The sequence below is a fragment of the Panulirus ornatus genome, chromosome 6, assembly GCF_036320965.1.
Source record: "Panulirus ornatus isolate Po-2019 chromosome 6, ASM3632096v1, whole genome shotgun sequence".
NCBI classification, from domain to species: Eukaryota; Metazoa; Arthropoda; class Malacostraca; order Decapoda; family Palinuridae; genus Panulirus; species Panulirus ornatus.
Genome location: NC_092229.1, coordinates 47,483,931 through 47,511,430, shown reverse-complemented (window position 1 = coordinate 47,511,430; position 27,500 = coordinate 47,483,931). Strand labels below are relative to the sequence as shown.

The window sequence follows — 27,500 nt, the reverse complement described above, 5'->3', positions numbered from 1 at the left end:
CACCCACAACACCACGATTATCATGTACTATGATCTATAACACTATGGTTATCATGTACCATAATCACCTGCAACCCCATGGTTATGATACAACATGACCACCCCATAACAATCGCTGGCTCACAACTGGCACCTGACATACATATCCTTCTTCATCTTACGTTCCTTACAACACACATATTGAGGCTACAACCCGAACATCACATCAACATCACAATATTGACCCTTACAGAGTGATGCGATCACAACATCACATCAACATCACAATATTATTGACCCTTACAGAGTGATGCGAGCAATTGTGAGGTCATCACAACATCACATCATCACAATATTATTGACCCTTACAGAGTGATGCGATCACAACATCACATCAACATCACAATATTACTGACCCTTGCAGAGTGATGCGATCACAACATCACATCAACATCACAATATTATTGACCCTTACAGAGTGATGCGATCACAACATCACATCATCACAATATTATTGACCCTTACAGAGTGATGCGATCACAATATCACATCAACATCACAATATTATTGACCCTTACAAAGTGATGCGATCACAACATCACATCAACATCACAATATCATTGACCCTTACAGAGTGATGCGATCACAACATCACATCAACATCACAATATCATTGACCCTTGCAGAGTGATGCGATCACAACATCACATCAACATCACAATATTATTGACCCTTGCAGAGTGATGCGATCACAACATCACATCAACATCACAATATTATTGACCCTTGCAGAGTGATGCGATCACAACATCACATCAACATCACAATATTACTGACCCTTACAGAGTGATGCGATCACATCACATCAACATCACAATATTATTGACCCTTGCAGAGTGATGCGATCACAACATCACATCAACATCACAATATTATTGACCCTTACAGAGTGATGCGATCACATCATCACATCAACATCACAATATTATTGACCCTTGCAGAGTGATGCGATCACAACATCACATCAACATCACAATATTAGTGACCCTTACAGAGTGATGCGATCACAACATCACATCAACATCACAATATTATTGACCCTTACAAAGTGATGCGATCACAACATCACATCAACATCACAATATTATTGACCCTTACAAAGTGATGCGATCACAACATCACATCATCACAATAGTATTGACCCTTGCAGAGTGATGCGATCACATCACATCAACATCACAATGTTATTGACCCTTACAGAGCGATGCGATCAATTGTGAGGTAATTCTTCACAAGCAACAAGGGCGTATCGAACTTCCGTGTCTTGCACCAGCGGACACTTAAAGTCTTGTGAGAAAAATATATATATTTTCGCGAGTTTTTGTGTTGATAGTATTCACATATTTCTGCCTTTACGTTTAACAGGGTATATTTCCAAAGAAAAAATTGATAAATTACTTTATTCTATTCTTTTTCTTCGCTAAAGTACTTTAAAGTCTCATACCATAAAAATAAAGATTATCGTAATTCTAAAAAATGTAGAAAAAATCTTGATGTTTAAGTGTATCAATTTCTAATTTTAAAAGCCATGATGTAAAAATTCTAATATCTGAAAATTTAGAATTTTTATAATAAATTAATCAGAAGTATCCCCTTGAAAACTGTTCAAAATGGTTGGAAGTGTTCATACGTTTCTGCAACATAACTCGAAATAAGATACGGTTCCTCGTAAATAAATAGAAGAACTAAAATTGCAACTGACCGTTTACTTATATATCAAATTTAATATTAATATAAAAATAAAGAACCTGATTATATTTAGTGTTCCACAACATTACGAATAATAAAACGCTTTTAACTATAAAGAATAAATTGGTGAAAGTATCAAGATTAAATTAATGAAAGTATTAAGAATGAGTTAATGAAAGTATTAAAATTTAATGAAAGTATTAAGCATAAATTGATGAACGTATTAAGAATAAATTAATGAAAGTATCAAGAATGAATTAATGAAAGTATTAAATTCAATGAAAGTATTAAGCATAAATTGATGAACGTATTAAGAATAAATTAATGAAAGTATCAAGAATGAATTAATGAAAGTATTAAATTCAATGAAAGTATTAAGCATAAATTGATGAACGTATTAAGAATAAATTAATGAAAGTATCAAGAATGAATTAATGAAAGTATTAAATTTAATGAAAGTATTAAGCATAAATTGATGAACGTATTAAGAATAAATTAATGAAAGTATCAAGAATGAATTAATGAAAGTATCAAGAATGAATTAATGAAAGTATTACATTCAATGAAAGTATCAAGCATAAATTGATGAACGTATTAAGAATAAATTAATGAAAGTATCAAGAATGAATTAATGAAAGTATTAAATTTAATGAAAGTATTAAGCATAAATTGATGAACGTATTAAGAATAAATTAATGAAAGTATCAAGAATGAATTAATGAAAGTATTAAGAATAAAGTAATGAAAGTATTAAGAATAAATCAATGAAAGTATTAAGAATAAATCAAGGAGAACTCCCCAAACTTTTGGAAGTAGTCATCTCAACCAGCAGGTTATAAATAAGAGCTGTGTGACACAGGCCTATAATATGTAGCTACATATGACCACTGCATCAGCTGACACGTTGGTTGGTGGGTTTGCTGGTTGGTTGGTTGGATGGATGGATGGTTGGTTGGTTGGTTGGTTGTTTGGTTGGTCGGTTGATTGGCTGGTTGGTTGGTTGGCTGATTAGCTGGTTGGTTGGTTGACCGGTTGGTTGGTGGGTTGGTTGGTTGGTTGGTTGTTTGGTTGGTTGGTCGGTTGATTGGCTGGTTGGCTGGTTGTTTGGTTGATTGGTTGGGTGGCTGGTTGTTTGGTTGGTTGGCTGATTAGTTGGTTGGTTGGTTGACTGGTTGGTTGGTGGGTTGGTTGGTTGGTTGGTTGGTTGTTTGGTTGGTTGGTCGGTTGATTGGCTGGTTGTTTGGTTGGTTGGTTGGTTGGCTTATTAGTTGGTTGGTTGGTGGGTTGACTGGTTGGTTGGTGGGTTTGCTGGTTGACTGGTTGGTTGGCGGGTTGGTTGGTTGGTTGACTGTTTGTATGGCTGGTTGGTTGGTCGATTGGTTGGTTGGTTGGGCTTTTGGGCCTATCAACTGCCAGGGGTCATTAATTAAGTCAACCTAAGTTACAACCACCAACCGAATTACCTTTCTAACACCTTCTTCAGGTGACAAAGGTAATTCTAAGACCACGTACACTCTCACGTGGCACGTTGCCAAGGGCATGTATTGTACCCCACTGGGGCAAGGGAGGAGAAAGCTTGATTTGCCCAATAACAGTGGAACAAAAGCTTAATCTACCCAATAATAGTGGAACAAAAGCTTAATCTACCCCAATAGCAGTGGAACAAAAGCTTAATCTACCCAATGGTAGTGGAACAAAAGCTTAATCTACCCAATAGTAGTGGAACAAAAGCTTAATCTACCCAATTATAGTGGAGCAAAAGCTTAATCTACCCAGTAGAGTGGAACAAAAGCTTAATCTACCCCATAGTAGTGGAACAAAAGCTTAATCTACCCAATAGTAGTGGAACGAAAGCTTAATTTGTCCAATAGTAGTGGAACATAAGCTTAATCTACCAAATAGCAGTGGAACAAAAGCTTAATTCGCACAATAGTAGTGGAACAAAAGCTTAATTTTCCATATAGCAGTGGAATAAAAGCTTAATTTCCCAATAATAGTGGAACAAAAGCTTAGTGTACCCAATAGTAGTAGAACAAAAACTTAATCTACCCAATAGTAGTGGAACAAAAGCTTAATCTGACCAATACCACTATTACCACAGCTTATCCACTTAAACTTAAACACACTGCGGACTTAACTCCGTCATTTAACTCCTGGTAAATACAGTCATAATCAGTGGGCCTCACGTAACACTGGGGAGAAGAAAAACAAAAAATGGACACCAAGCGAAGGTTTCAAAGTCAGAAAGCGAAAGCAAGGTCGACAACTTTCTACAATCTTTATCCCTAACCACCAAACCATCCCCAGGGCCACTCACATCCCACCAGGAGAGACAGACCAATAAGATATATACATACCCCTCCTCCCCCTACACACACACACACACACACACACACACACACACACAGGCTCCTCCCCATTCGCCTCGATCCGTGAACACAGAGCTACGCCTCCCGTGCATCCTTAAGGGACTTCAATACAATATGTGAAGATTACAAGAAAGACACCAGATCGCTTTCTGAGTTATGATATGGACACACCCGACCACCCCCTCAAGAGCTTCGATTCTACCACAAGTTACATGAATCATAATATATATATATATATATATATATATATATATATATATATATATATATATATATATATATATATATATATATATATTTGGATGATGTGATTATTACACGAAAGTGCACTTGAGAACTTATCGTGTTTCATCTTCCCCAAGTTCGACCCTGGCTGTTGGAGGTTTGTATGTTCTATGGGGGTGCGCGTTCCTATGCACTTTGTTCGTATTCATATACCTCCGCGTTGTACAGTTAGTTTCGGTAATATATATATATATATATATATATATATATATATATATATATATATATATATATATATATATATATATAAAAGTCTTCCACTTATGCAGGATCATTCTCTTGAGACCACGACGTTCACACACAATTTCCAAATCAACTCGTACGAGGGAGGAGCTTCTTGCCATACTCGCCAAGTCAACATTTCTCTCGCAATAGTGAGTCTCTTACCTTCCGTGTCTTGCCACACTCCGGTCGGCTCACAGGGAATGCAGCTAGCTACCCTACTGACACGAATCCACAAACTGCTTTTACAAATGGCAGAGAACTTTAGGCATAACATTACCCATTTTCTATTCTTAAAACACCGCACCTACCCACTCTCACCCTAGCCCCGAGTGCACATATATATATATATATATATATATATATATATATATATATATATATATATATATATATATATATATATATATATATATGTCAACCTTTCACGATAAATTTACGTTCTGATAATTGTGTGTCTTTTGTACAGCGAGAGAGAGAGAGAGAGAGAGAGAGAGAGAGAGAGAGAGAGAGAGAGAGAGAGAGAGAGAGAGAGAGAGAGAGAGAGAGAGAGACCAGCTCTTTTACCCCTGTGGTCCAGGCGAGATGCTATAAATACTTCGGTTCGTCACTGGAATGACGGGTTGTGGGAGAGAGAGGGAAAGGCCCGGGAAGGACGTGTTGGGTGGGTTCCTCTCCCCCCCGCGCGCGGGAGGAGAGAGAGAGAGAGAGAGAGAGAGAGAGAGAGAGAGAGAGAGAGAGAGAGAGAGAGAGAGAGATGAGTAAGGGACGTAGGAAGAGGGTGTTTGTGAACGACGCTGGGGGCCTCAACCCACGTGTTTCGATGGCCAGCAAAGGCAAAAACCAATGGCCACGTGTGTGTGTGTGTGTGTGTGTGTGTGTGTGTGTGTGTGTGTGTGTGTGTGTGTGTGAGCGTAGAGCTGAACGCTTCTCCTCTGGATGTTTTAAATGCCGCGCATGACCGAGCTGCATGACCGTATGGCTGACCCGACTTCCATCAACAACCATTGTGTAATGAGCAATTCTGTATTTCCAGCGGGTGAGGAAGCGATGCTGCGAGATATCATTCCCGGGTTCAACGAAGTCAACATACAGCAGGCCCAGCCGCTCAGTGAGACCTCAAAACGAGTCTAACATAGTTACAGCCATGCTCACTAACCACGTCTAACATACACCTTAAACGATTCTAACAGTTACTAACCACGTCTAACATACACCTTAAACGAGTCTAACATAGTTATAACCAGTCTCAGTAACCACGTCAAACATACACCTTAAACGATTCTAACAGTTACTAACCATATCTAACATACACCTTAAACGAGTCTAACAGTTACTAACCACGTCTAACATACACCTTAAACGAGTCTAACATAGTTACAGCCATGCTCACTAACCACGTCTAACATACACCTCAAACGAGTCTAACATAGTTACAGCCATGCTCACTATCCATATCTAACATACACCACTAACGATTCTAACAATGTTACAACCATTCTCACTAACCACATCTAACAAACACCTCAGTCCCCTACACGTTCAAATGAGTGTCCACATCGCGAGTCACCACGAAGCCCCGTATGGGTTCGAGTCCCAGGAGCGGTGAGGGCTCGGCCGGCCAACACCCAACCCAGGTGTTTATCCTCCCTTCGGGGCTGGTCGATAAATGGATACCTGGATTAGGCTGGCGTGTGTGTGTGTGTGTGTGTGTGTGTGTGTGTGTGTGTGTGTGTGACATGGTACATATCACAAATAGTATCACACGCACGCACGCACACACACACACACACACACACACACACACACACACACACACACACACTAATAAAAAAACGTTATTACATACAAATACAAACGAATTCCCGTGCCACATACAGACACACACACACATACAGACACACACACACACACATACAGACACACACACACACACACACACACACACACACACACACGATTAACCAATCACTCTTCCTTTCACTCTGCCAGATGATAAATGTAGCAGAGTAGATGACTTGCACTTAAAACCGTTCGATGTAGTGAATAAATCATACAGTTCTTAACGCTACCTCGCTAACACGGGAAATGGCGAATATATATGAATTATTATTAATTTTTTTTTTCTTTCATACTATTCGCCATTTCCCGCGTTAGCGAGGAAGCGTTAAGAACAGAGGACTGGGCCTTTGGGGGAATATCCTCACCTGGACCCCTTCTCTGTTCCTTCTTTTGGAATTTATATATATATATATATATATATATATATATATATATATATATATATATATATATATATATATTCATCGTAATCTCCAATTCCCACGCTAGCGAGGTAGCATTAAGAACAGAGGCCTGAGCCTTACGATGAATATCCTCACTTGGCTCCTTTCTCTGTTCCTTTTTTTCTTCCAACTTGTGAAACCAGGAATCATTCAATACCAGCGAGTAATTATACGATATAAATAATCCTGTCGCAGTTATGATAATTCGCACGCAGTGAAATGTATCACTCAAAGTCGCCCCCGCCACCCACCACCCCAAGTTCCCTGGCGGTGGATAAGAATAGGGGAGCATCGAGTCTCTCAAAATTACCCACGCGCACCCTCACCCCCTGATGGTAATGAGTGGGTCGGGGGGAAACCCCTCATCACAGCCTAGCTACCCCTGGCTCAGTCCCATCGCCCTGTTCGCCACCAGGTAACAGCACCTGTGTGTGTGTGTGTGTGCCCCCACCCCGTCAACATTGACCCACTGCCAGCCAGCGGGGAGAGACACGCTCCCTCTTCACCTTAAGCTGGGCGTCGAGCAGGACCCAAGTCTCTCTCTCTCTCTCCGCCCGCACCATCTCTTCAACACACACACACAAAATGCGTTCACGGCATCAGATCTCAAGTCCTGGTTCATGGGATATGATGATCATTTTCTCAGCATATCTATCTATCCACGTCTGCTACAGTCTACCTCTCCTGGTACCGTCTGAAGTACTACTTCAAGTCCAGACCAGCGTGTTATATCCTCCGCACGTCACATATAACCAGTGATACACACCTAACAAATTACGCATTTCATCTATTCGCTCTTCTAATTATTCCTTCCCACCACAACATCCCTGGCACATTAAATATCCTCATGTCTATCTATCCTCCTAATTCAAACTATCCTCCGTGATGGCTATCAACCTATACTTACTCCTATTATTGGCCTATCCTGAACTGTATAATCTGGGGTTTCAAAACCATACATTTTTTTTTTTCTACGGTGGAGGCACCAGTCATAGACGGAAGTCCACATCAACGCAGGGCCTTAAATGGAACAGAGGTTCATGAAAAGGAAAAAAATACGAAACAAATGAAAGTATTCATTGGGAAAGACTTGAGAGGGTAGAGAGTTCCATAACTTCGAAGTATAGGGAAAGAAGCAGGTATTAAAACGGCCCACCCTTAAATTTCCAACGGCCACACAGTAATCATGTGACGCAGCAGCTTGCTGAGTATTGCGTGGTCTCGCTAGTTTAGGGGGGTACACAAGCAGCCAGCTCTCGGGAGCAAAGACCAAATACCTATACAAGAGGGAAAGGGAACCAACATTACTGAGCATGGCAAGCGGGTCAAGTTCTGAAGCTAGCCTGGGACAGTTCATAAGTCGTAACGCTTTCGACTCAACTCTGTCAAGTAAGGATACGGAGCTAGAACCACCCCAGATGTGGGAGCAGTACTCCATACAAGGAACAACTGTTCGGAAGAAAATAAATTTTGACATCTAAACAGGACTCAAAATTTTTCTTTGAAGCAGACTTGGCTATCTCCGTTGGACGGAATGGACGTTACAGCAATACCAGGTTCACTGAGTCAAAGAGGTGGAACTACTGAACCGTCAAAGGAAGGAGGAAAGGTGCGAAGAATTTCCGATAGAGAGATGAGGAGGCAACTTGGTCTTAGAGGCATTAAACGTAACCAGGTTTCGTCTAACCCATTGAAATATCTAGTTCAAATCTGAGTTTACGAATGGAGCTGTGCCAAGACGAGACGACAGAAGGAGGAAAAGAACTGAAGGATGCGGAGGAATGCAGCGTTGAATCGTTAGCTTATAAGTGCATTTGGTTATTAGTGGAAGAAAGGAAATCCTTGATAAAAAGAAGAAAAAAGTGAGGGGACAAGACAGAACCTTGTGGGACACCCATGTTGATGGAGAAAGTGAGAGAGGCTGATTCATCAACAACACGGAGATAGCTCGGCCAGAGAGGAAGCTAGATATGCGGCAGCAAAGTGAGAGAGGGAAGCCAAAAGAGGGAAGATTAGAAATGAGACTCTGATACCACACCCTATCAAAACATCTGGATATGTCAAGGGCAATTATACAAGATTCCCCCAAAGTTTACAGGGATGATGACCAGACATTAGTAAGATGGGAAAGAATATCATCAGTGGATCTGAACTTACGGCAGCCATACTGGTGATCAGAGAGAAGACTGTGAGATTCAAAATGCCTGAGGATATGGGAGCTGAGGAGGGACTCTAAGACTTTGGAAATAGCAGATGTCAACAAGACGATAGTTAGAGGGGTGAGAATAATCACCTTTCTTTTGGGGTGGGATGCACCAACGTATGCTTGCAAGATGAAGGAAAAGTTCTAGTTTTTTAAGAAAAATGGAATAGACGAGCAAGCACAGGTGCAAGTTCAAAAGACACACTTTTTCAAGTACATGGAGATGGATGCCATCTGGGCCATAACATTAGCCTTGTTTGTGTCCAAAGGGAAAAGCACTTTTCGGTCAGTTAAAAGGATATTTGTTCACTAAATCTAGTTGACAATGACAGCCCACCCATTTCAGCAGCCAAATTCTTCATCCTTTATACAATCAACATTCAACATTCGCGTGAGAATCAAAACTGTATCATTATTTTCATGATTTTATAAATTCCATTCAATAAACAATTTATGTAATTTATCACAACCTGGTTTGCGAGTATGACCTCACTAGAACCTAACCTAACCTAACCTAAGCTAACCTAACCTTTCACGACAGTGCAAGAGGCTTCCCTCTCTCTCAAAGGGTCTCTCGCACGTCTGTGCGTGGTAACGACCCTGCACAATGGCGTCTCACAACATTCTAATTCACAAACCAACCAATAAAAAAATAAAAAATAAAAATAAACACACGATAATAATTTTGTCTTCCATACCTATCAAGGTAATTTTCAGGGGCTGTGTTCTAAACCCCGGAGCTCAACCTGGAACCTAGCTTCTTCCGTGTTAATAGCCTTGTTTACCACTCGCCTGTTCGAACCCTGGGGCGAATGGACAGCTCGCAAGCCTATCCTTTCCCCCAGGGGATGATAGGTAATCGTCCCCCAAACCTACCCTGAGGTAAAAACACCACTGTGAGCCGTGACAAGCTAAACCAGTCAGTCAACTGGCTATGACAAGCCATGCCGGTCTTTCGAAAAAAAAAAAAAACTTGTAGTTCAATGAAGTGCCCGGGTTCGCATCCCTTGCTGACGTGCGCAAAGGGGGTTACAGGGGGGAACTGGTTGGTACAGGTTAAAACATAAAAACTTGGTCCTTAAAACCAGTCGGTAAACCAGTACACAAGGAAATGCGGTGCAGTCACTACAAGACTGTGGTAAATGCAAGTGGAACCGGGTTTAATATAATGGATTTTAATCCTCTCGTTGTTTTAATCAATTAATCAATACATTACTTTCTTTTTCACAATGGTTACGGTCTAGGATATATTAATTATCATCTCGTACTAGTATATGTTAATTATTTTCTCGTACTAGGACATATCAATTATTACTCGTACTAGGATATCTTAATTATTATCGTACTATGATATATTAAGTATTATCTCGTTACGACTAGGATAAATCAATTATTATCGTACTAGAATATATCAATTATCATCTCGTACTAGAATATATCAATTATTATCTCGTACTAGGATATATTAATTATTATCTCGTACTAGGCTATATCAATTATTATCTCGTACTAGGATATATCAATTATTATCTCGTACTAGGCTATATCAATTATTATCTCGTACTAGGCTATATCAATTATTATCTCGTACTAGGATATATCAATTATTATCGTACTAGGCTATATCAATTATTATCTCGTACTAGGATATATCAATTATTATCTCGTACTAGGATATATCAATTATTATCTCGTACTAGGATATATCAATTATTATCTCGTACTAGGATATACTAATTATTATCTCGTACTAGGCTATATCAATTATTATCTCGTACTAGGATATATCAATTATTATCTCGACGAGTACTAGGCTATATCAATTATTATCTCGTACTAGGATATATCAATCATTATCTAGGTGGGTATAACTAAATTATCTTCAGTGGTTAGAACACTCTTTGATCCAGTGGTTACAACTTTATGCAAATTAACATTCAGTCCCTTGTTCTTTTCTTTCTTTTTTCTTTTAAACTATTCGTCATTTCCCGCGTTAGCGAGGTAGCGTTAAGAACAGAGGACTGGGCCTTTTTTGGAATATCCTCACCTGGCCCCCTTCTCGTTCCTTCTTTTGGAAAATAAAAAAAAAAAAAAGAAAAACGAGAGGGGAAGGATTTCCAACCCCCCGCTCCCTCCCCTTTTAGTCGCCTTCTACGACACGCAGGGAATACGTGGGAAGTATTCTTAATCCCCTATCCCCTGGGATATAACCTTGTATGATGTCTAATTGTGTTCCCGTTCATATAATATTTGCCATTTCTCTCTTCCGTTCTCTTTTTGTTTAAGAACTTTACTCGATTTCTTAAAGAAGAAAAAAAAGGTTTACACAGTCATTCTGTTTGAGATTTTGTGATTCCTTTGCGCTTCTCATTTCATCGTGAATATATAAAAGGTTTAATGGTAGCGCTTCCCTGGTCTACTTGCTGCCGTGTGGTGTTCTAACAGCCGGTACAATAATGCTATCTTGACCTAATCTAACTTCTTGTATAAAACTAACCCAACATCTAACAATCTAAACTAACCTTTAACTTCTAATTTATCAGAAATGAACTCGCCCTAACGCCTTACCATATCGACAATGAACCCAACCTAACATCCAACCTAACCTAACCTAACCTAACATCTAACTTATCGCAAGTTAACCCAACCTAACAGCTAACCCATCATGAACCTAACTTAACACCTAACCTAATGCAACTTAACCCAACCTAACATTTAACCTATCATGAACACAACCTAACCTAACTTAACCTAACATTTAACCTATCATGAACACAACCTAACCTAACCTAACCTATCGCTAATTAACCCAACCTAACATCTAACCAATCATGAACCTAACACCTAACCTATCGCAAATCAACCTAATCTAACATTTAACCTATCAGGAACATAACCTTATGCCTATCACACACTAAACTACTCCATCATAACCTAAACTAGCCAGACAATTAACCTGTAACAAATTAACCTAACGCTACCCAACACTTAACTTACCCTACCACACTTAACCTAACTTAACCTAGCATACTGTTAACACCAAACCTAACCTAACCTAACCTAACACTACCCAACACAACCTACCACTTAACCTAACTTAACCTAGCATACTGTTAACACCAAACCTAACCTAACCTAACCTAACCTAACCTAACACTACCCAACACTTAACCTACCACTTAAACCTAACTTAACCTAGCATACTGTTAACACCAAACCTAACCTAACCTCTGCTGTACCATGCGACACAGGGACACTGCTCTGGTTTAAAATCTTCTAAAGACTGCAAATTATAAATTTACTATAAAAAAAAAGGCAAAATCAAAAATTAATCCATTATGTTCCCTTTCGTTCTTCAGCTGTGAAGGCAGAAGGAAGCGAGGCAATGTCGCATGCGCAGTTTCGTCGCCCCTTACGTATATGGCAGGACTTCCCGATCGCTCTATTCGTTATATTTCGCAGAACAAATATCCACGTCATGCACTGAGCTCTTCCCGCCATGGCAGCGTCACGTTTCCACCACCGAATACATTCGCTATTTTCATGGCCGATTCAATTTTCGTTATAGAGGGGGGGGGGGGTTATAACTCCGCCATAAACGTTTCTTACCGTGTTAACTAACGTTAAGCGCATCAGAAGAAACGTTAAGCCCATCAGATGAAACGTTAAGCCCATCAGAAGTGACTAGGCCAGCCTATATCCATCAGCGTTCACTAGCCAACTCATAACCTTCTGTTCTTTGGATTTCAGTCAAGACGAATTGATTGGTTCCTGGCCACGGCCAGAACTAACGCCTGACGTGGCTTCACCATTGTTTCCCAGTTAGGCAAAGACCCACAATTATTTTCTTACAATTTTAGGTTACATTTAGAAAGAAAATGATAGTGATGTGAGACAATTATAGGGTAATGTTCTAATATAATCAAGTCAACTATGCAGTGACTTAACTAGCTAATTACAATGGGTTATTAGCAATTATGTCGCATCTAAACGAGCAAGTTAATTTCTCAATGACCAATCACTAGAATTCTGTTTGTGACTTATTTTCTCATATAGTGATCTTCAGTTTTCTGAATATATCTATTCTGATGCCAGTTTTCTCACCGGATATTACGACCCAGATACACTCGGTAATAACCACATTGTCCTTCCAGGTCAAATTGCCGACTTGGTGGGCGCTGAGAAGAGCTTCGACATCACCAGAATCTTCCCCGATCTCGCGGGCGCCCGCTCTTCCAGCGACTCCTCCTCCTACCCGCCGATCCTGGTGCTTGGCTCCAGCTCCGACATCTCCCCGTCCGCCCTCCGCAACTTCGTCCGCGTCAACAGACAGATTCTCCCGCACGACTCGACCGGCGTGATCACCGATGGCCAAACGTCCCTGGAGGACAATTCGGTGTATAGCAACGGCGACGACTTCCAGTCGCGCGAAGATTCTCTTGAGGTCGTCATTCCAGTTTCCTCGTCGGCCGGGGTGCCCTTGAGTGCTGTTCAACACTCGGTCACCACCGGCTCGGGTTCTTCGACCGGGGCGCCCTTGGGTACTGTTGAACACTCCTTCGCCATCGGTTCGGGTTCTTCGACCGGGATACCCTTGAGTGCTGTTCAACACTCGGTCACCACCGGCTCGGGTTCTTCGACCGGGGTGCCCTTGAGTGCTGTTCAACACTCGGTCGCCTCTGGCTCGGGTTCTTCGACCGGGGTGCCCTTGAGTGCTGTTCAACACTCGGTCACCACCGGTTCGGGTTCTTCGACCGGGGTGCCCTTGGGTACTGTTGAACACTCCTTCGCCACTGGCTCGGGTTCTTCGACCGGGGTGCCCTTGGGTACTGTTGAACAATCGGTCGCCACTGGCTCGGGTACTTCGACTCTCATCACTGACGAAGCCGACCTCGACTTGAGTTCCAGGGTGGCTGGACCCACCATCTCCTTCGCGACACCTGGGAGTGACGACTCGACCCATGACGTGCCAGTGTCAACGTCAGCCCCGAGCGTTGGGTACTCTGCGCCAAAGGGTCTTCCCCAGGGCCTGCAGCTGCTCCTCAACAGGCATGCGGACCAGATGACCGACCCCAGCATGACCCTGGGCAGCTTCCTGCAGGGCCTGAATGGGAGGGACGGAGTCATGGTCCTCCCAGCCTCGAGTCTGGACGCGGTCCAGAACGCGCCGGGAGTCAGCGTCACCCTCTCCGACCCCAGTTCTCCTGAATCCGACACTGACGATGGCGACATCCACGCCAGCATCTCGAGAAGCGACGACGTCGGCGACTTCGACCTAGACCTCGATCTCGAATCTAGAGAGGAGGACACACTGGGCATCATAGCGAGCAGTAACCCCTCCACCAAGACCATCAACGTCGTCTTCGCACCCACCAACGCTGATGCCACGACCACGACCACGACCACCACGACCACCACGAGGCCTGTACTCACCACCACCTTGTCGCCCACGCTCTTCCAAGGGCCCCTCACCGAACTCCTCTACAGCAAAGGCCAGTTCTTTGGCACGATCATCGGCAGCCTCCTCGACCTGGGCACCATCATTATGAACCGCATCATGAACTTTAAGCCCTTCTGATCACACGTCCTCGCCAAATGATCGTGGAAGAGGAGGACGAAGGTCCGTCCTTTTCTTACACACACACGTACGGAGAATCGACATGACTACTATTCCTCTAGTCCAGCCAAACACAGGCAGGCGGAAAATAGATGCCATAATACGTATTATTACGAATACTGCCATAGGAATGACTCGCCCACGGTAGGTAAGTGCTGAAGCTGCTAAATTGTGAATACCTCCCCTTCCCTCCCTCTCTCCCCAGTAAGAGGGGCTACACACATCCCCCATCCCTCCCCAGTAAGAGGGGGCGCACACACATCCCCCATCCCTCTCTCCCAAGTAAGAGGGGCCACACACATCCCCCATCCCTCCCCAGTAAGAGGGGGCCACACACATCCCCCATCCCTCTCTCCCAAGTAAGAGAGTCCACACACATCCCCCATCCCTCCCCAGTAAGAAGGGCCACACATCCCCCATCTCTCCCTAGTGAGAGGGGCGACACACATCCCCCATCCCTCCCCAGTAAGAGTGGGCCACACACATCCCCCATCTCTCCCTAGTGAGAGGGGCCACACACATCCCCCATCCCTCCCCAGTAAGAGGGGGCCACAGGTAAAGCCTTCACTCACCTGTGATGCGTCGTCACCAGGTCCCGCTCCTCTTGCCACACCTGAGGAAAGACGAGAGATTACATTTGAGGATTAACCATTTTCTAATCTCAAAAAAAAAAAATTACTTTTTTTTTTCACAATGTACATAACTGGCTCAGCATGTCGCTTAAGCCTCTCTTGTTACACTGATGGCTTACTGGTTGTTATCTTTTATGTAGTTTAATTTATCAATAATAAATGATATACGAATCATTGGTTTTTCTGGTTATCCACAATAAGCATCAGTCGTGCTATGAAGTGGTCCATTCTGGTTCAGATAGTACAGTAGAGTACAGTAGAGTACAGTACTGCATAGTACAGTGCCTCTACCACCCCATCTGTTACTTACTCAACTACACCAAATGACTCTCACCAGGTCACTCCTGGGGGCTAAATCCTCATCAGGTCACTCTGGGGGCTTAGTCCCCATCAGGTCACTCTGGGGGCTTAGTCCTCACCAGGTCACTCTGGGGGCTTAGTCCTCACCAGGTCACTCTGGGGGCTAAATACTCATCAGGTCAGTCCTGGGGGCTAAATCCTCATCAGGTCACTCTGGGGGCTTAGTCCTCACCAGGTCACTCTGGGGGCTTAGTCCTCACCAGGTCACTCTGGGGGCTAAATCCTCATCAGGTCACTCTGGGGGCTAAATCCTCAGTCAGGTCACTCTGGGGGCTTCGTCCTCACCAGGTCACTCTGGGGGCTAGTCCTCACCAGATCACTCTGGGGGCTAAATCCTCATCAGGTCACTCTGGGGGCTAAATCCTCATCAGGTCACTCTGGGGGCTTAGTCCTCACCAGGTCACTCTGGGGGCTAAATACTCATCAGGTCACTCTGGGGGCTAAATCCTCACGAGGTCACTCTGGGGGCTAAATCCTCATCAGGTCACTCTGGGGGCTTAGTCCTCACCAGGTCACTCTGGGGGGTAAATACTCACCAGGTCACTCTGGGGGCTAAATCCTCATCAGGTCACTCTGGGGGCTAAATCCCCATCAGGTCACTCTGTGAGTTCCACACTCACCAGGTCAATGTGACTCCCTGTCTTCGCCAGGTCACTCTGACAATTCCCACCCTCACGGGTCACTCTGGGGGCTTCCCTCTCACCAGGTCCACTCTGGGAAGTCACCAGGGTCACCAGGTCACTCTGGGAAGTCACCAGGGTCACCAGGTCACTCTGGGAAGTAACAGCGTCACCAGGTCACTAATACGAGTTCCCATGTTTCCCAGGTCACTCTAGGATGTCGCATCTCCTCAAAGATATTATATATATGTATGTATATATATATATATATATATATATATATATATATATATATATATATATATATATATATATAAATATATATATATATATATATATATATATATATATATATATATATATATATATCTTTCTTTCAAACTATTCGCCATTTCCCGCATTAGCAAGGTAGCGTTAAGAACAGAGGACTGGGCCTCTGAGGGAATATCCTCACCTGGCCCCCTTCTCTGTTCCTTCTCTTGGAAAGTTAAAGAAAAAAAAGAAAAAGTATCCATTTTATCGACCAACCCCTAGGGGTGGATGAACAGCTGGGTTGACTGTGGACCGACCGCCGCAACCTGGATTCGAACCTATGCGGTCGACCCTGGCCGGCCCGTGATACTCCCACTATCCTCTGCTCTATGGAGGATCGGGAAATCAAAACACCGACGAACATAAAGGTAATAACAGCAATGAGTCTCACAGGATCACGAACATGTATTGTCCTTCTGTAATTACCTTCACCTTGCGTACTGTCCTATAATTACCTTCACCTTGCGTACTGTCCTTCAATTACCTTCACCTTGCGTACTGTCCTATAATTACGTTCACCTTGCGTACTGTCCTATAATTACCTTCACCTTGCGTACTGTCCTATAATTACCTTCACCTTGCGTATCATCCTCATGTAATTACCTTCACCTTGCGTACTGTCCTATAGTTACCTTCACCTTGCGTACTGTCCTATAATTACGTTCATCTTGCGTACTGTCCTATTATTACCTTCGCCTTGCCTATTGTCCTCATGTAATTACCTTCACCTTGCATACTGTCCTATAATTACCTTCACCTTGCGTACTGTCCTCCTGTAATTACCTTCACCTTGCGTATTGTCCTCCTGTAATTACCTTCATCTTGCGTACTGTCCTATAATTACCTTCACCTTGCGTACTGTCCTATAATTACCTTCACCTTGTGTATTGTCCTCCTGTAATTACCTTCACCTTGCGTACTGTCCTATAATTACCTTCACCTTGTGTATTGTCCTCCTGTAATTACCTTCACCTTGCGTACTGTCCTATAATTACCTTCACCTTGTGTATTGTCCTCCTGTAATTACCTTCACCTTGCGTACTGTCCTATAATTACCTTCACCTTGCGTACTGTCCTATAATTACCTTCACCTGTGTACTGTCCTATAATTACCTTCACCTTGCGTACTGTCCTATAATTACCTTCATCTTGCGTACTGTCCTATAATTACCTTCACCTTGCGTACTGTCCTATAATTACCTTCACCTTGCGTACTGTCCTATAATTACCTTCGCCTTGCGTATTGTCCTATTATTACCTTCGCCTTGCGTATCATCCTCATGTAATTACCTTCACCTTGCGTATTGTCCTCCTGTAATTACCTTCACCTTGCGTACTGTCCTATTATTACCTTCACTTTGCGTATTGTCCTCCTGTAATTACCTTCGCCATGTGTACTGTCCTATAATTACCTTCACCTTGCGTATCATCCTCATGTAATTACCTTCGCCTTGCGTATCATCCTCATGTAATTACCTTCACCTTGCGTCTCATCCTCATGTAATTACATTCGCCTTTGGTGATCTTGACCTCAGATCCTGACCTCGGGGAACTCAGACTAGCTGTACGTGTTTGATACCAGTACCAGTTTGGTCAGTATCCAGTGACGTAAGTTTTTTTCATGGACCTCAGAAGTGTAGCGGTTTGGGCGTTGCTGACCATGACGCATTCACGGGCCGCCCAAGGTCAAGTGTACAAGTTCGATTCCTGGATGCGGCCGGAGGTTCACGTTTAAGCCAGCTGTTCATCCACCCCACTAAGGGTTGGTCGACACTCATTTCCTAGCATTTGCTTACACATAATAAAGATATTTGCCCTCTCAGAGCTGAACAAATATTGGGAAAACGTATGTAGTACTTATGGTTAGCATTCATTAACCCAGTAAGGTGATATGGATAATCATTCATTAGCATACTAGTTCACATGGACCTCAAACCTCCATTCACTAGCATACTAGTTCACATGGACCTCAAACCTCCATTCACTAGCATACTAGTTCACACGGACTTCAAACCTCCATTCACTAGCATACTAGTTCACATGGACTTCAAACCTCCATTCACTAGCATACTAGTTCACATGGACTTCAAACCTCGTTTCTTACATCCTACACATCCCAAACTACTTTTCAGACCCTCAACCTTGTTAAGCCTTATCTCGGACCACATCCGGGCGAAGATATCCAGTCACCAAGTCGTCATCAAACAGCACAGAAATCATTTAATATAATCTTTAGCTAATCATTGTCTAGTTATAATGTGTTATCCTGCTCGCCGTAACTCAAGCCCAGTTATTCAAAACTCAGATGAAGAACTGTGTGTGTGTGTGTGTGTGTGTGTGTAATGCGTGTGTTGGGTAAGCGTCTGCTGGTGTCTATATTCAACTACCCAATCGCAGGTCATCACAAGAAAACATTTGAATAACATTCACTAACATTTTGGTTCGTCAAACCTTGATTTTCTTTTTTTTTTTTTATTCATCCATCCTAAACTGCAGAACTAAATGGAGATCTATGAATTTCAATATATATATATATATATATATATATATATATATATATATATATATATATATATATATATATATATATATATCATATAGTACACGTTTGGCTCATATCAAATCATTGAGTCTTCAAAAATAAACTGCATTGGATAAGTACTTCAAGATAAACTACACACGACCCCAGACCAATTAAAAAATAATCAATGACATGTATAGAATTCAATGACATGTATAGTAATCTTGAAGTAGTCGTCTGTGGCATAGTCTAACTCATACCGACTCTCGACATAATGTATACACATGGATCCATGATCATTGCAAGTGCACAATGATTGAGCAACCTTGACTTTTAACTCCAGAGTTCAGACATCCCCAAACTAAATTAGACGCAGACCTCGCGATGTGGTATATCTGGGGTATATCAAAATGTGGTCCAAATCCATTCACCTAGGGTTCGAAACTCGTGTACTCAATCTACATGAGTTTGGGGCCTTGACCTTTGACCCCTCTGGTTTCCAAACTTCACCCGGGTGTACAACTTTTTAAGCAGGACCCGTGGTACATATCTGGTCCTCTGCCAAACTATAGGTCATGAGGTATTGGGTACATATTCTAACATCAGCAATAATAATAATAATAATAATAATAATAATAATAATAACAATAATAATAAGCCTGAACAATAAAACATATTCCAGTAAGGATTATATATATATATATATATATATATATATATATATATATATATATATATATATATATATATATATATATACGTTACGCGATCCAAAGTTTTCAATTCCCTTATTGTCATGTAATGTTATTCTGAGCTTCAGGTAACACTACATAACATTGTGTCGTCCCTTCATGAGTGGGTTGTTAGGGCTTTTAGACCCTTCAACTGCCTGCCAGGGTCGTTAGGGCCATCACCCTTCAGCTACATCCACAAACCGAAAAAAAAAAATTGGGAATCTTTGAACAGCTTCTTCAGGTGCTGAAAATCATCCCAAGTCCACGTCCAATCTTTGAACACCTTCTTCAGGTGCTGAAAATCATCCCAAGTCCACATCCAGTCTTTGAAAACCTTCTTCAGGTGTTGAAAATCATCCCAAGTCCACATCCAGTCTTTGAACCCCTTCTTCAGGTGCTGAAAATCATCCCAAGTCCACATCCAGTCTTTGAAAACCTTCTTCAGGTGTTGAAAATCATCCCAAGTCCACATCCAGTCTTTCAACACCTTCTTCAGGTGTTGAAAATCATCCCAAGTCCACATCCAGTCTTTCAACACCTTCTTCAGGTGTTGAAAATCATCCCAAGTCCACATCCACTCTCACTACACCGGCCCGTGTGGGTTAAGCATGTTCCAGAACTGCCAGTAACACTGAGGCAACGCAGCGATGGAAGACCAGGCAAGAAAACGAACGGAGGAGAGAGAATAGGGAACGAAGCGACGAAGAGGAATAAGGAACGAAGCGACGAAGGGGAACAAGGAACGAAGCGACGAAGGGGAATAAGGAACGAAGCGACGAAGGGGAATAAGGAACGAAGCGACGAAGGGGAATAAGGAACGAAGCGACGAAGGGGAATAAGGAACGAAGCGACGAAGGGGAATAAGGAACGAAGCGACGAAGGGGAATAAGGAACGAAGCGACGAAGGGGAATAAGGAACGAAGCGACGAAGGGGAATAAGGAACGAAGCGACGAAGGGGAATAAGGAACGAAGCGACGAAGGGGAACAAGGAACGAAGCGACGAAGGGGAATAAGGAACGAAGCGACGAAGGGGAATAAGGAACGAAGCGACGAAGAGGAATAAGGAATGAAGCGAAGAGGAGAGGTTATGGTAGGTGAGCCAGGCCCACGGACCGGATGTTTAATATTTACTTCACCCCGTAAATACGAAAGGATCAGGTGATGGCTCGCCAACTATATAGGTTTGCCCTCGCCAAGTCCGGGAAAGAATGAATGACGGGAGACTTAAGGTGTACGTAACAGAATCTGTTGACACCGCGCTCACACACACACACACACACACACACACACACACACACACACACACACTTTAGTTACGTAATTTGCAAACATCGAGACTTGATTACTGTTCAGTTATGCTGTGGACCACATATCCGTTACTTTCTCTGAGAAAATTTCTTAATGGAAGACTTGTTGAATTATCAATTATATTCTTGAATCAAGATTCCAGCTACACAAGACTTCTTGAATTATCAATTATTAGACATATTCTTGAATCATCAATTATAATACATAGTCTTGAATCATCAATTATAATACATATTCTTGAATCATGATTCCAGCAGTTAACAAGTCTCCGCCAATCTGACCATAACAGTTCCTTCTGCAGCCACGTCTGTTTACGCCTTAGGGCGCCTCGCCTCGTTGACCGGTAACTGGTAACGGGCTTGCTAACCTACTCTGACCCACGCGAGGTCATGAAGCCAAGCCAAGCATTCACCTAACGTTGCCACTCATTCTCCATACTGATATTACTCTCTCTCTCTCTCTCTCTCTCTCTCTCTCTCTCTCTCTCTCTCTCTCTCTCTCTCTCTCTCTCTCTCTCCTATATATATATATATATATATATATATATATATATATATATATATATATATATATATATATATATATATTCCTATGAGTCAACGGGGAAAATGAAACTTGATAAGTTCCCAAGTGCACTTTCGTGTAATAATCACATCATCACAGGAGACATAAGAGAGAAATATAACAGTCAGTTGATAAACAACGGAGAGACGTAGCTAGGACGCCATTTGATAAGCATGCGGTTGTCCGAGACAACATATATATATATATATATATATATATATATATATATATATATATATATATATATATATATATATATATATATATATGCGTTTACCGAAGAAGCATCAGCATTAACACTGCTTTATGTTTTTCAAGGTAAAGCAAAATTACTAGCGCCTTCAGTACTGAAATTTTTGAATCATTGATAACTTACGTTCTTAGTACAAGAATTTACAACTCAAGGAACACATACATAGGTAATTGGTATGTAATCTTACAATTACCCTTACCTAAAGACGACAACCTTCACGACCCTGGTAGTTAACAAGCCTAAAAGCTCAAACACCAACCATTTAGCCAATTCCTACTTCAGCTAAAGTGTTTGCTTCACAAACACAATCATTAACAAAAAAAAAAAAAAATCGATTGTTTGGCATAAATCACAACTAAAAAATAGACTTTATTCTTTCACTCTGATCAAGAATTTTTTTTTATCCTTTTGAGCCAATCAATTACAGTAAACAGAACATCTTGTTATTGTTCTTTGGTGAAAAAATCTATTTAAAATTGTACACTACTCCGCTTATGTGTCCCATATATAATTTCTTTTTTTACATAATTGAATATGTAAAACTAATGACAGGCAAACACCAGTTTACTAATAAACAAACTCATCTTTTATCCCAAAGATACATGTGTAAGAATGAACTTAGTCTCTTATGTGTGTGTTTGTAGTTTTTGGCAAGCATAAACTATAAAAAAAAAAAGTAAATAACACAAAGAACAGACCTTAAATATACATATCATATTTACTTTCACCCATGATGCAACGGACGAGGCACCAGGAACAGGTGTAGCCACTTATAAAAAAAAAAAAAAAAAAAAAAGCTGTGCTCCACTATTCCTCCTGCATGTTACATGGCCTGGCCGACCTGGCGTAGTGAGGTGGCAACACTGGCGCGACGCAGACGATTGGTGGGCTGGCAGGCAGCGCGAACCGTGGCTGCCGGGCGTACGATGTCAGGCAAGGACGGACCAGTACGAGCGAGTCCTTACAGGAAGTAAGGTACGGCCAACTTTAATAACTTCCTTATATTGCTAAATCCACTTTATTTAGAACCTGAATTACATTTATTAATAAAATTAAATGAATTACGAGAATATTTGTTTTTTACGAGTTTCTCCTCAAGCGTTTAAAATATACTGAAGTTTTAGAAGCATGAAATAGAATCTTTTTTATTTCTATATATTTTTCTATATTTTTTTTCCTATATTTTGACTAAATAGTTTAAGCCAAACTGTAGAATTCATGACTAAGAAATACTGTCAGATGTTTGACGCGTTGCAAGGTGTCGCAATCGAATTAAGGACTGACTGAGAAACATACGAACCTGACGCAAAGATATTATTTGTGGACATTACATTTCCCCCACGATATTTGTACACACACACACACACACACACACGCACAGACAAACACACACACACACACACACACACACACACATACACACACACATTACCTTAACCTACCTAGGGTACGATAACAGTTGCGATTTACGAAACTACATAAACGAGACACTCCATTTTCTGTCCCATACGAACGGCACACCTGCGACAGAAAATGTACCGTCGTTGACACAATCATTAGATACATAATCATTATTAAATAGCCATTTCCATGCATTATTGGAGACAGCAGGCAAAAAGTCTTAACTACTTGTTTACGTAGGAAAACGTGAGCGGAAGCGTGAAAATGGGGAGAGGGGTCACTGACTCAATTCCACCACAGAGAGAGAGAGAGAGAGAGAGAGAGAGAGAGAGAGAGAGAGAGAGAGAGAGAGAGAGAGAGAGAGAGAGAGAGAGAGAGAAATATGTAACCGGCACTGTATACAGCCGGCAGCTGTACGAGTATTTTCCCCGGCACACGTTCTTAAGGCCCCCCCGCCCCCCCCCCCCCCCTCCCCCAAGCTAGTGACGACTTGAAGAAAAAAAAAAACAAAAAAAACATCGAAATAACATAGCTGTTACACTCCCCTCCCCGAGGGAAAGGGGTTGGTTTAATGTAATAATTAACACACACACTCACACACACACACACACTCACACACACACACACACACACACACACACACACTAACACACACACATACACACACACACACACACACACACGAAAAGGAAAGTAGAGGAAGTAGTGTGATAACGCAACACTAGAGCAACATCTGAATATAAATAGAGTGCAAAGTGTCTTAGCATTTGTATTGATCAGTCTGTTCACACACACAGACACACACACACACACACACACACGTAAGCAGCATGGATGCTCAAATGTCTTTCGAGAAACAGATGAAAGAAGCGACGTACGTTGCCCAGATATCACAAAGTGTTTTGTATATATCCTGGACTGTGAGACACACAGCATGTGAGGTACCCCACACACACACACACACACAGGACCAGTCAGCATCAGTCAGCATTGTGACACAGCATGGCGGACACGAGGCAGCGCTTTCCGGGCATCTCGCACAAACATAGCGGCCCAACTTTCTCCTAGCGAAAAAGCGGTCAGGTTTTTCTTTTCTTTTTTTTTTTTCCTTCTTTTTTTTATTTCATCTGTGTCAAAAGAAACGCTCATTCCACAACAGGTAAAAGTCTTCCTCCTCCTCCCCCCACACACACACTCTCTCTCTCTCTCTCTCTCTCTCTCTCTCTCTCTCTCTCTCTCTCTCTCTCTCTCTCTCTCTCATATAGCCGCTGGAATAGCGGCTTTCTGCTATGCTGACTGACATAAGGCTTTCAAGGTTGAATGATACACGTAATCAGGAGTCCCTTTCAGCTCGCTCGACTGATAACGCAGATAAGACTTTCTTGGACGTGATAAACCCTGGCCTTTGATGTGACTGATGACGCCTTGAAGGGCAAGGCCCTGATAGCCCAGGGTCGTCCAGCAATGTTCGCAAGGCTAACGAGGCAATTAACCCTCAAATGTGGAGGGTCAATCAGACCTCACTGTAATCACTTAGGGCAACCTAGATCTCTCTCTGTAATCAAATCTCACACACGAAGTCCATTATCTTACCAGGTCATGAATTCCTGTAATAAGACATTGATGTAATCACATTGTTTAAGACGACCAGTGAACTACGTGTACTAGTTTGACTTAACGACTTCATCTTGTAACGATGAAGAACAACAATGAACTCTATTATGTTAACAGCTGTTACCTCAGACTCTTAAGCTGAAAAAACAAAAAAAATATAAAAATTCTTCAAACAATTTTTTCACCATAGACTAAAAATTATATGAAAAAATAATTGATATCTTAATCACTATAACGAATTTAACCATCGTATAAATCTCTATTCGATAGATTCGACGTAGGAGATTGTAAAGAAACTAAAAATTATATGAAAAAAATATTGATATCTTAATCACTATAACGAATTGAATCATCATATAAATTTCTATTCGATAGATTCGACGTAGGAGACTGTAAGGAAGATGGCGATAGATCGTAATTAACATGCAGAGTGTGCCTTCCTCGGAGGTTGCAATTACAGACATGGAGAGCTTCCGTAAACCATGACCTTACTGAACACATACAGATTAACAACTGAGTCTTAGCTTGGCTTTCTCCTTCACCAGCCCTTCCCCCAGCACCTGCCACACTCCCCCAGCACCTACCACACTCCCCCAGCACCCACCACACTACCCCAGCACCCACCACCTGCCACCCAGAACCCACCACACTCCCCCGGAACCCATCACACTCCCTCAGGACCAACCACACTCCCCCAGCACCCACCACAGTCTCCCAACACCCACCACAGTCTCCCAACACCCACCACACTCCCCCAAGGACCCACCACATTCCCCCAGCACCCACCCACACTCCCCCAGCACCCACCACAGTCCCCCAGGACCCACCACACTCCCCCAGCACCCACCACAGTCTCCCAACACCCACCACAGTCTCCCAACACCCACCACACTCCCCCAAGGACCCACCACACTCCCCCAGCACCCACCACACTACCCCAGCACCCACCACACTCCCCCAGCACCCAACACACTACCCCAGCACCCGCCACACTACCCCAGCACCTGCCACACTCCCCCAGCACCCACCACACTGCCCCAGCATCCACCACACTCCCCAGCATCCACCACACTCCCCCAGCACCCACCACAGTCTCCCAGCACCCACTAAACTCCCCCAGCACCCACCACACTCCCACAACACCCAACAGACTGAGGTTTGTAGACTCCATATCACTCCATATCATCAACAAACTCCCTGCCACCACATGTACACAACATGCCCCACCTCCCCCTAGCGGTGCTATGCAAACAACTTGACGAAAATCAACACTCATTCGCTGTTATCCACCATGAGAACCTCTTCTCGCCTTCACCATTTCATAACGTATGACGTAATAGGAACGATGCACGAGTGTACAAGGTGACAGCACGAAGAAACACTCCATTCGTTAGGTCAACACATCGAAACATCCTATGTCCTCTAAGTGAACTGCAACATGGGGACGAGGGATCTCGAGTGGCAGGAGGTGGCGATGGCAAGGGTAGCGCAGCCACTTTCTCCGTGGGTTCGTATAGGTAACTGAAAGCCCTTATAGCCCCTCAGGGCCGAGTCAGCCAACACCACCACTACCAGCTGTGTGACGTCCACCACAGCCCTCAGGGCAGTGTCAGCCACTACTACCACCACTACCCCTTATGACGTCCACCACAGCCCTTAGGGCAGTAGTGTCAGCCACTATTACCACCACCACTACCCCTTATGAAGTCCACCACAGCCCTTAGGGCTGTAGTGTCAGCCACTATTACCACCACCACTACCCCTTATGACGTCCACCACAGCCCTAAGGGCAGTAGTGTCAGCCACCAGCACCACCACTACTACCCCTTATGACGTCCACCACAGCCCTTAGGGCAGTAGTGTCAGCCACTATTACCACCACCACTACCCCTTATGACGTCCACCACAGCCCTAAGGGCAGTAGTGTCAGCCACCAGCACCACCACTACTACCCCTTATGACGTCCACCACAGCCCTAAGGGCAGTAGTGTTAGCCACCAGCACCACTACCCCTGTGACGCAACGCAAGTACACGTTATATCATTTCCATTCTGCTGGCGTCCTCCTCCCGCTCCTCCTCCTCCTCCGTCCCTGGTATAAGGCTGGAGAGGCAGTTCTCCACCTCAACTGACCACTCCCTAACCAGGTGCACCCTTCCTCCTCCTACCTCCTCCTCCTCCTCCTCACCACCTGTCTTCAGTAAGAGTGGCTCGGTTACCCACCTTACCACATAGGTATCTGGGTCAGCTCTACAACCGGGGTTACCATTTCCCCCCGACCGGTTTTTATTTTCTTTTTTTTCGAGTCCGACAATACCTGGTTGAACATCCAAGACGCTAGAGGGAGGGGTCAAACGAGGCGGGAACAGGTCATGCAGCGTGGCTGGATTCAATGACTCTGGTCAGAGATTGAAAAAAAAATGACCTCTCAATCAGTCTTTATAGGTCAGAATATCCGGGGGTATATGACCC

At 42.9% G+C, this 27,500-nt stretch overlaps 2 protein-coding genes across 6 annotated transcripts in view; one reads left to right on the top strand and one right to left on the bottom strand.

Annotated features, from left to right (window-relative positions):
- Positions 1 to 27,500, bottom strand: part of LOC139749197 (DNA oxidative demethylase ALKBH2-like) — a 620,232-nt gene that overhangs the window by 335,273 nt on the left and 257,459 nt on the right. For all 5 annotated transcript variants that reach the window (XM_071662873.1, XM_071662872.1, XM_071662875.1 and 2 more), the window contains one exon: positions 15,282 to 15,322. The gene's annotated coding sequence lies outside the window, so the exon portion shown is untranslated. The remainder of the gene's footprint in view (positions 1 to 15,281; positions 15,323 to 27,500) is intronic.
- Positions 5,547 to 15,512, top strand: LOC139749193 (uncharacterized). The gene is made up of 2 exons (XM_071662866.1): positions 5,547 to 5,715; positions 13,247 to 15,512. Exons 1-2 carry the CDS (start codon positions 5,553 to 5,555, stop codon positions 14,668 to 14,670), a joined length of 1,587 nt encoding a protein of 528 aa, XP_071518967.1. The 5' UTR covers positions 5,547 to 5,552; the 3' UTR covers positions 14,671 to 15,512.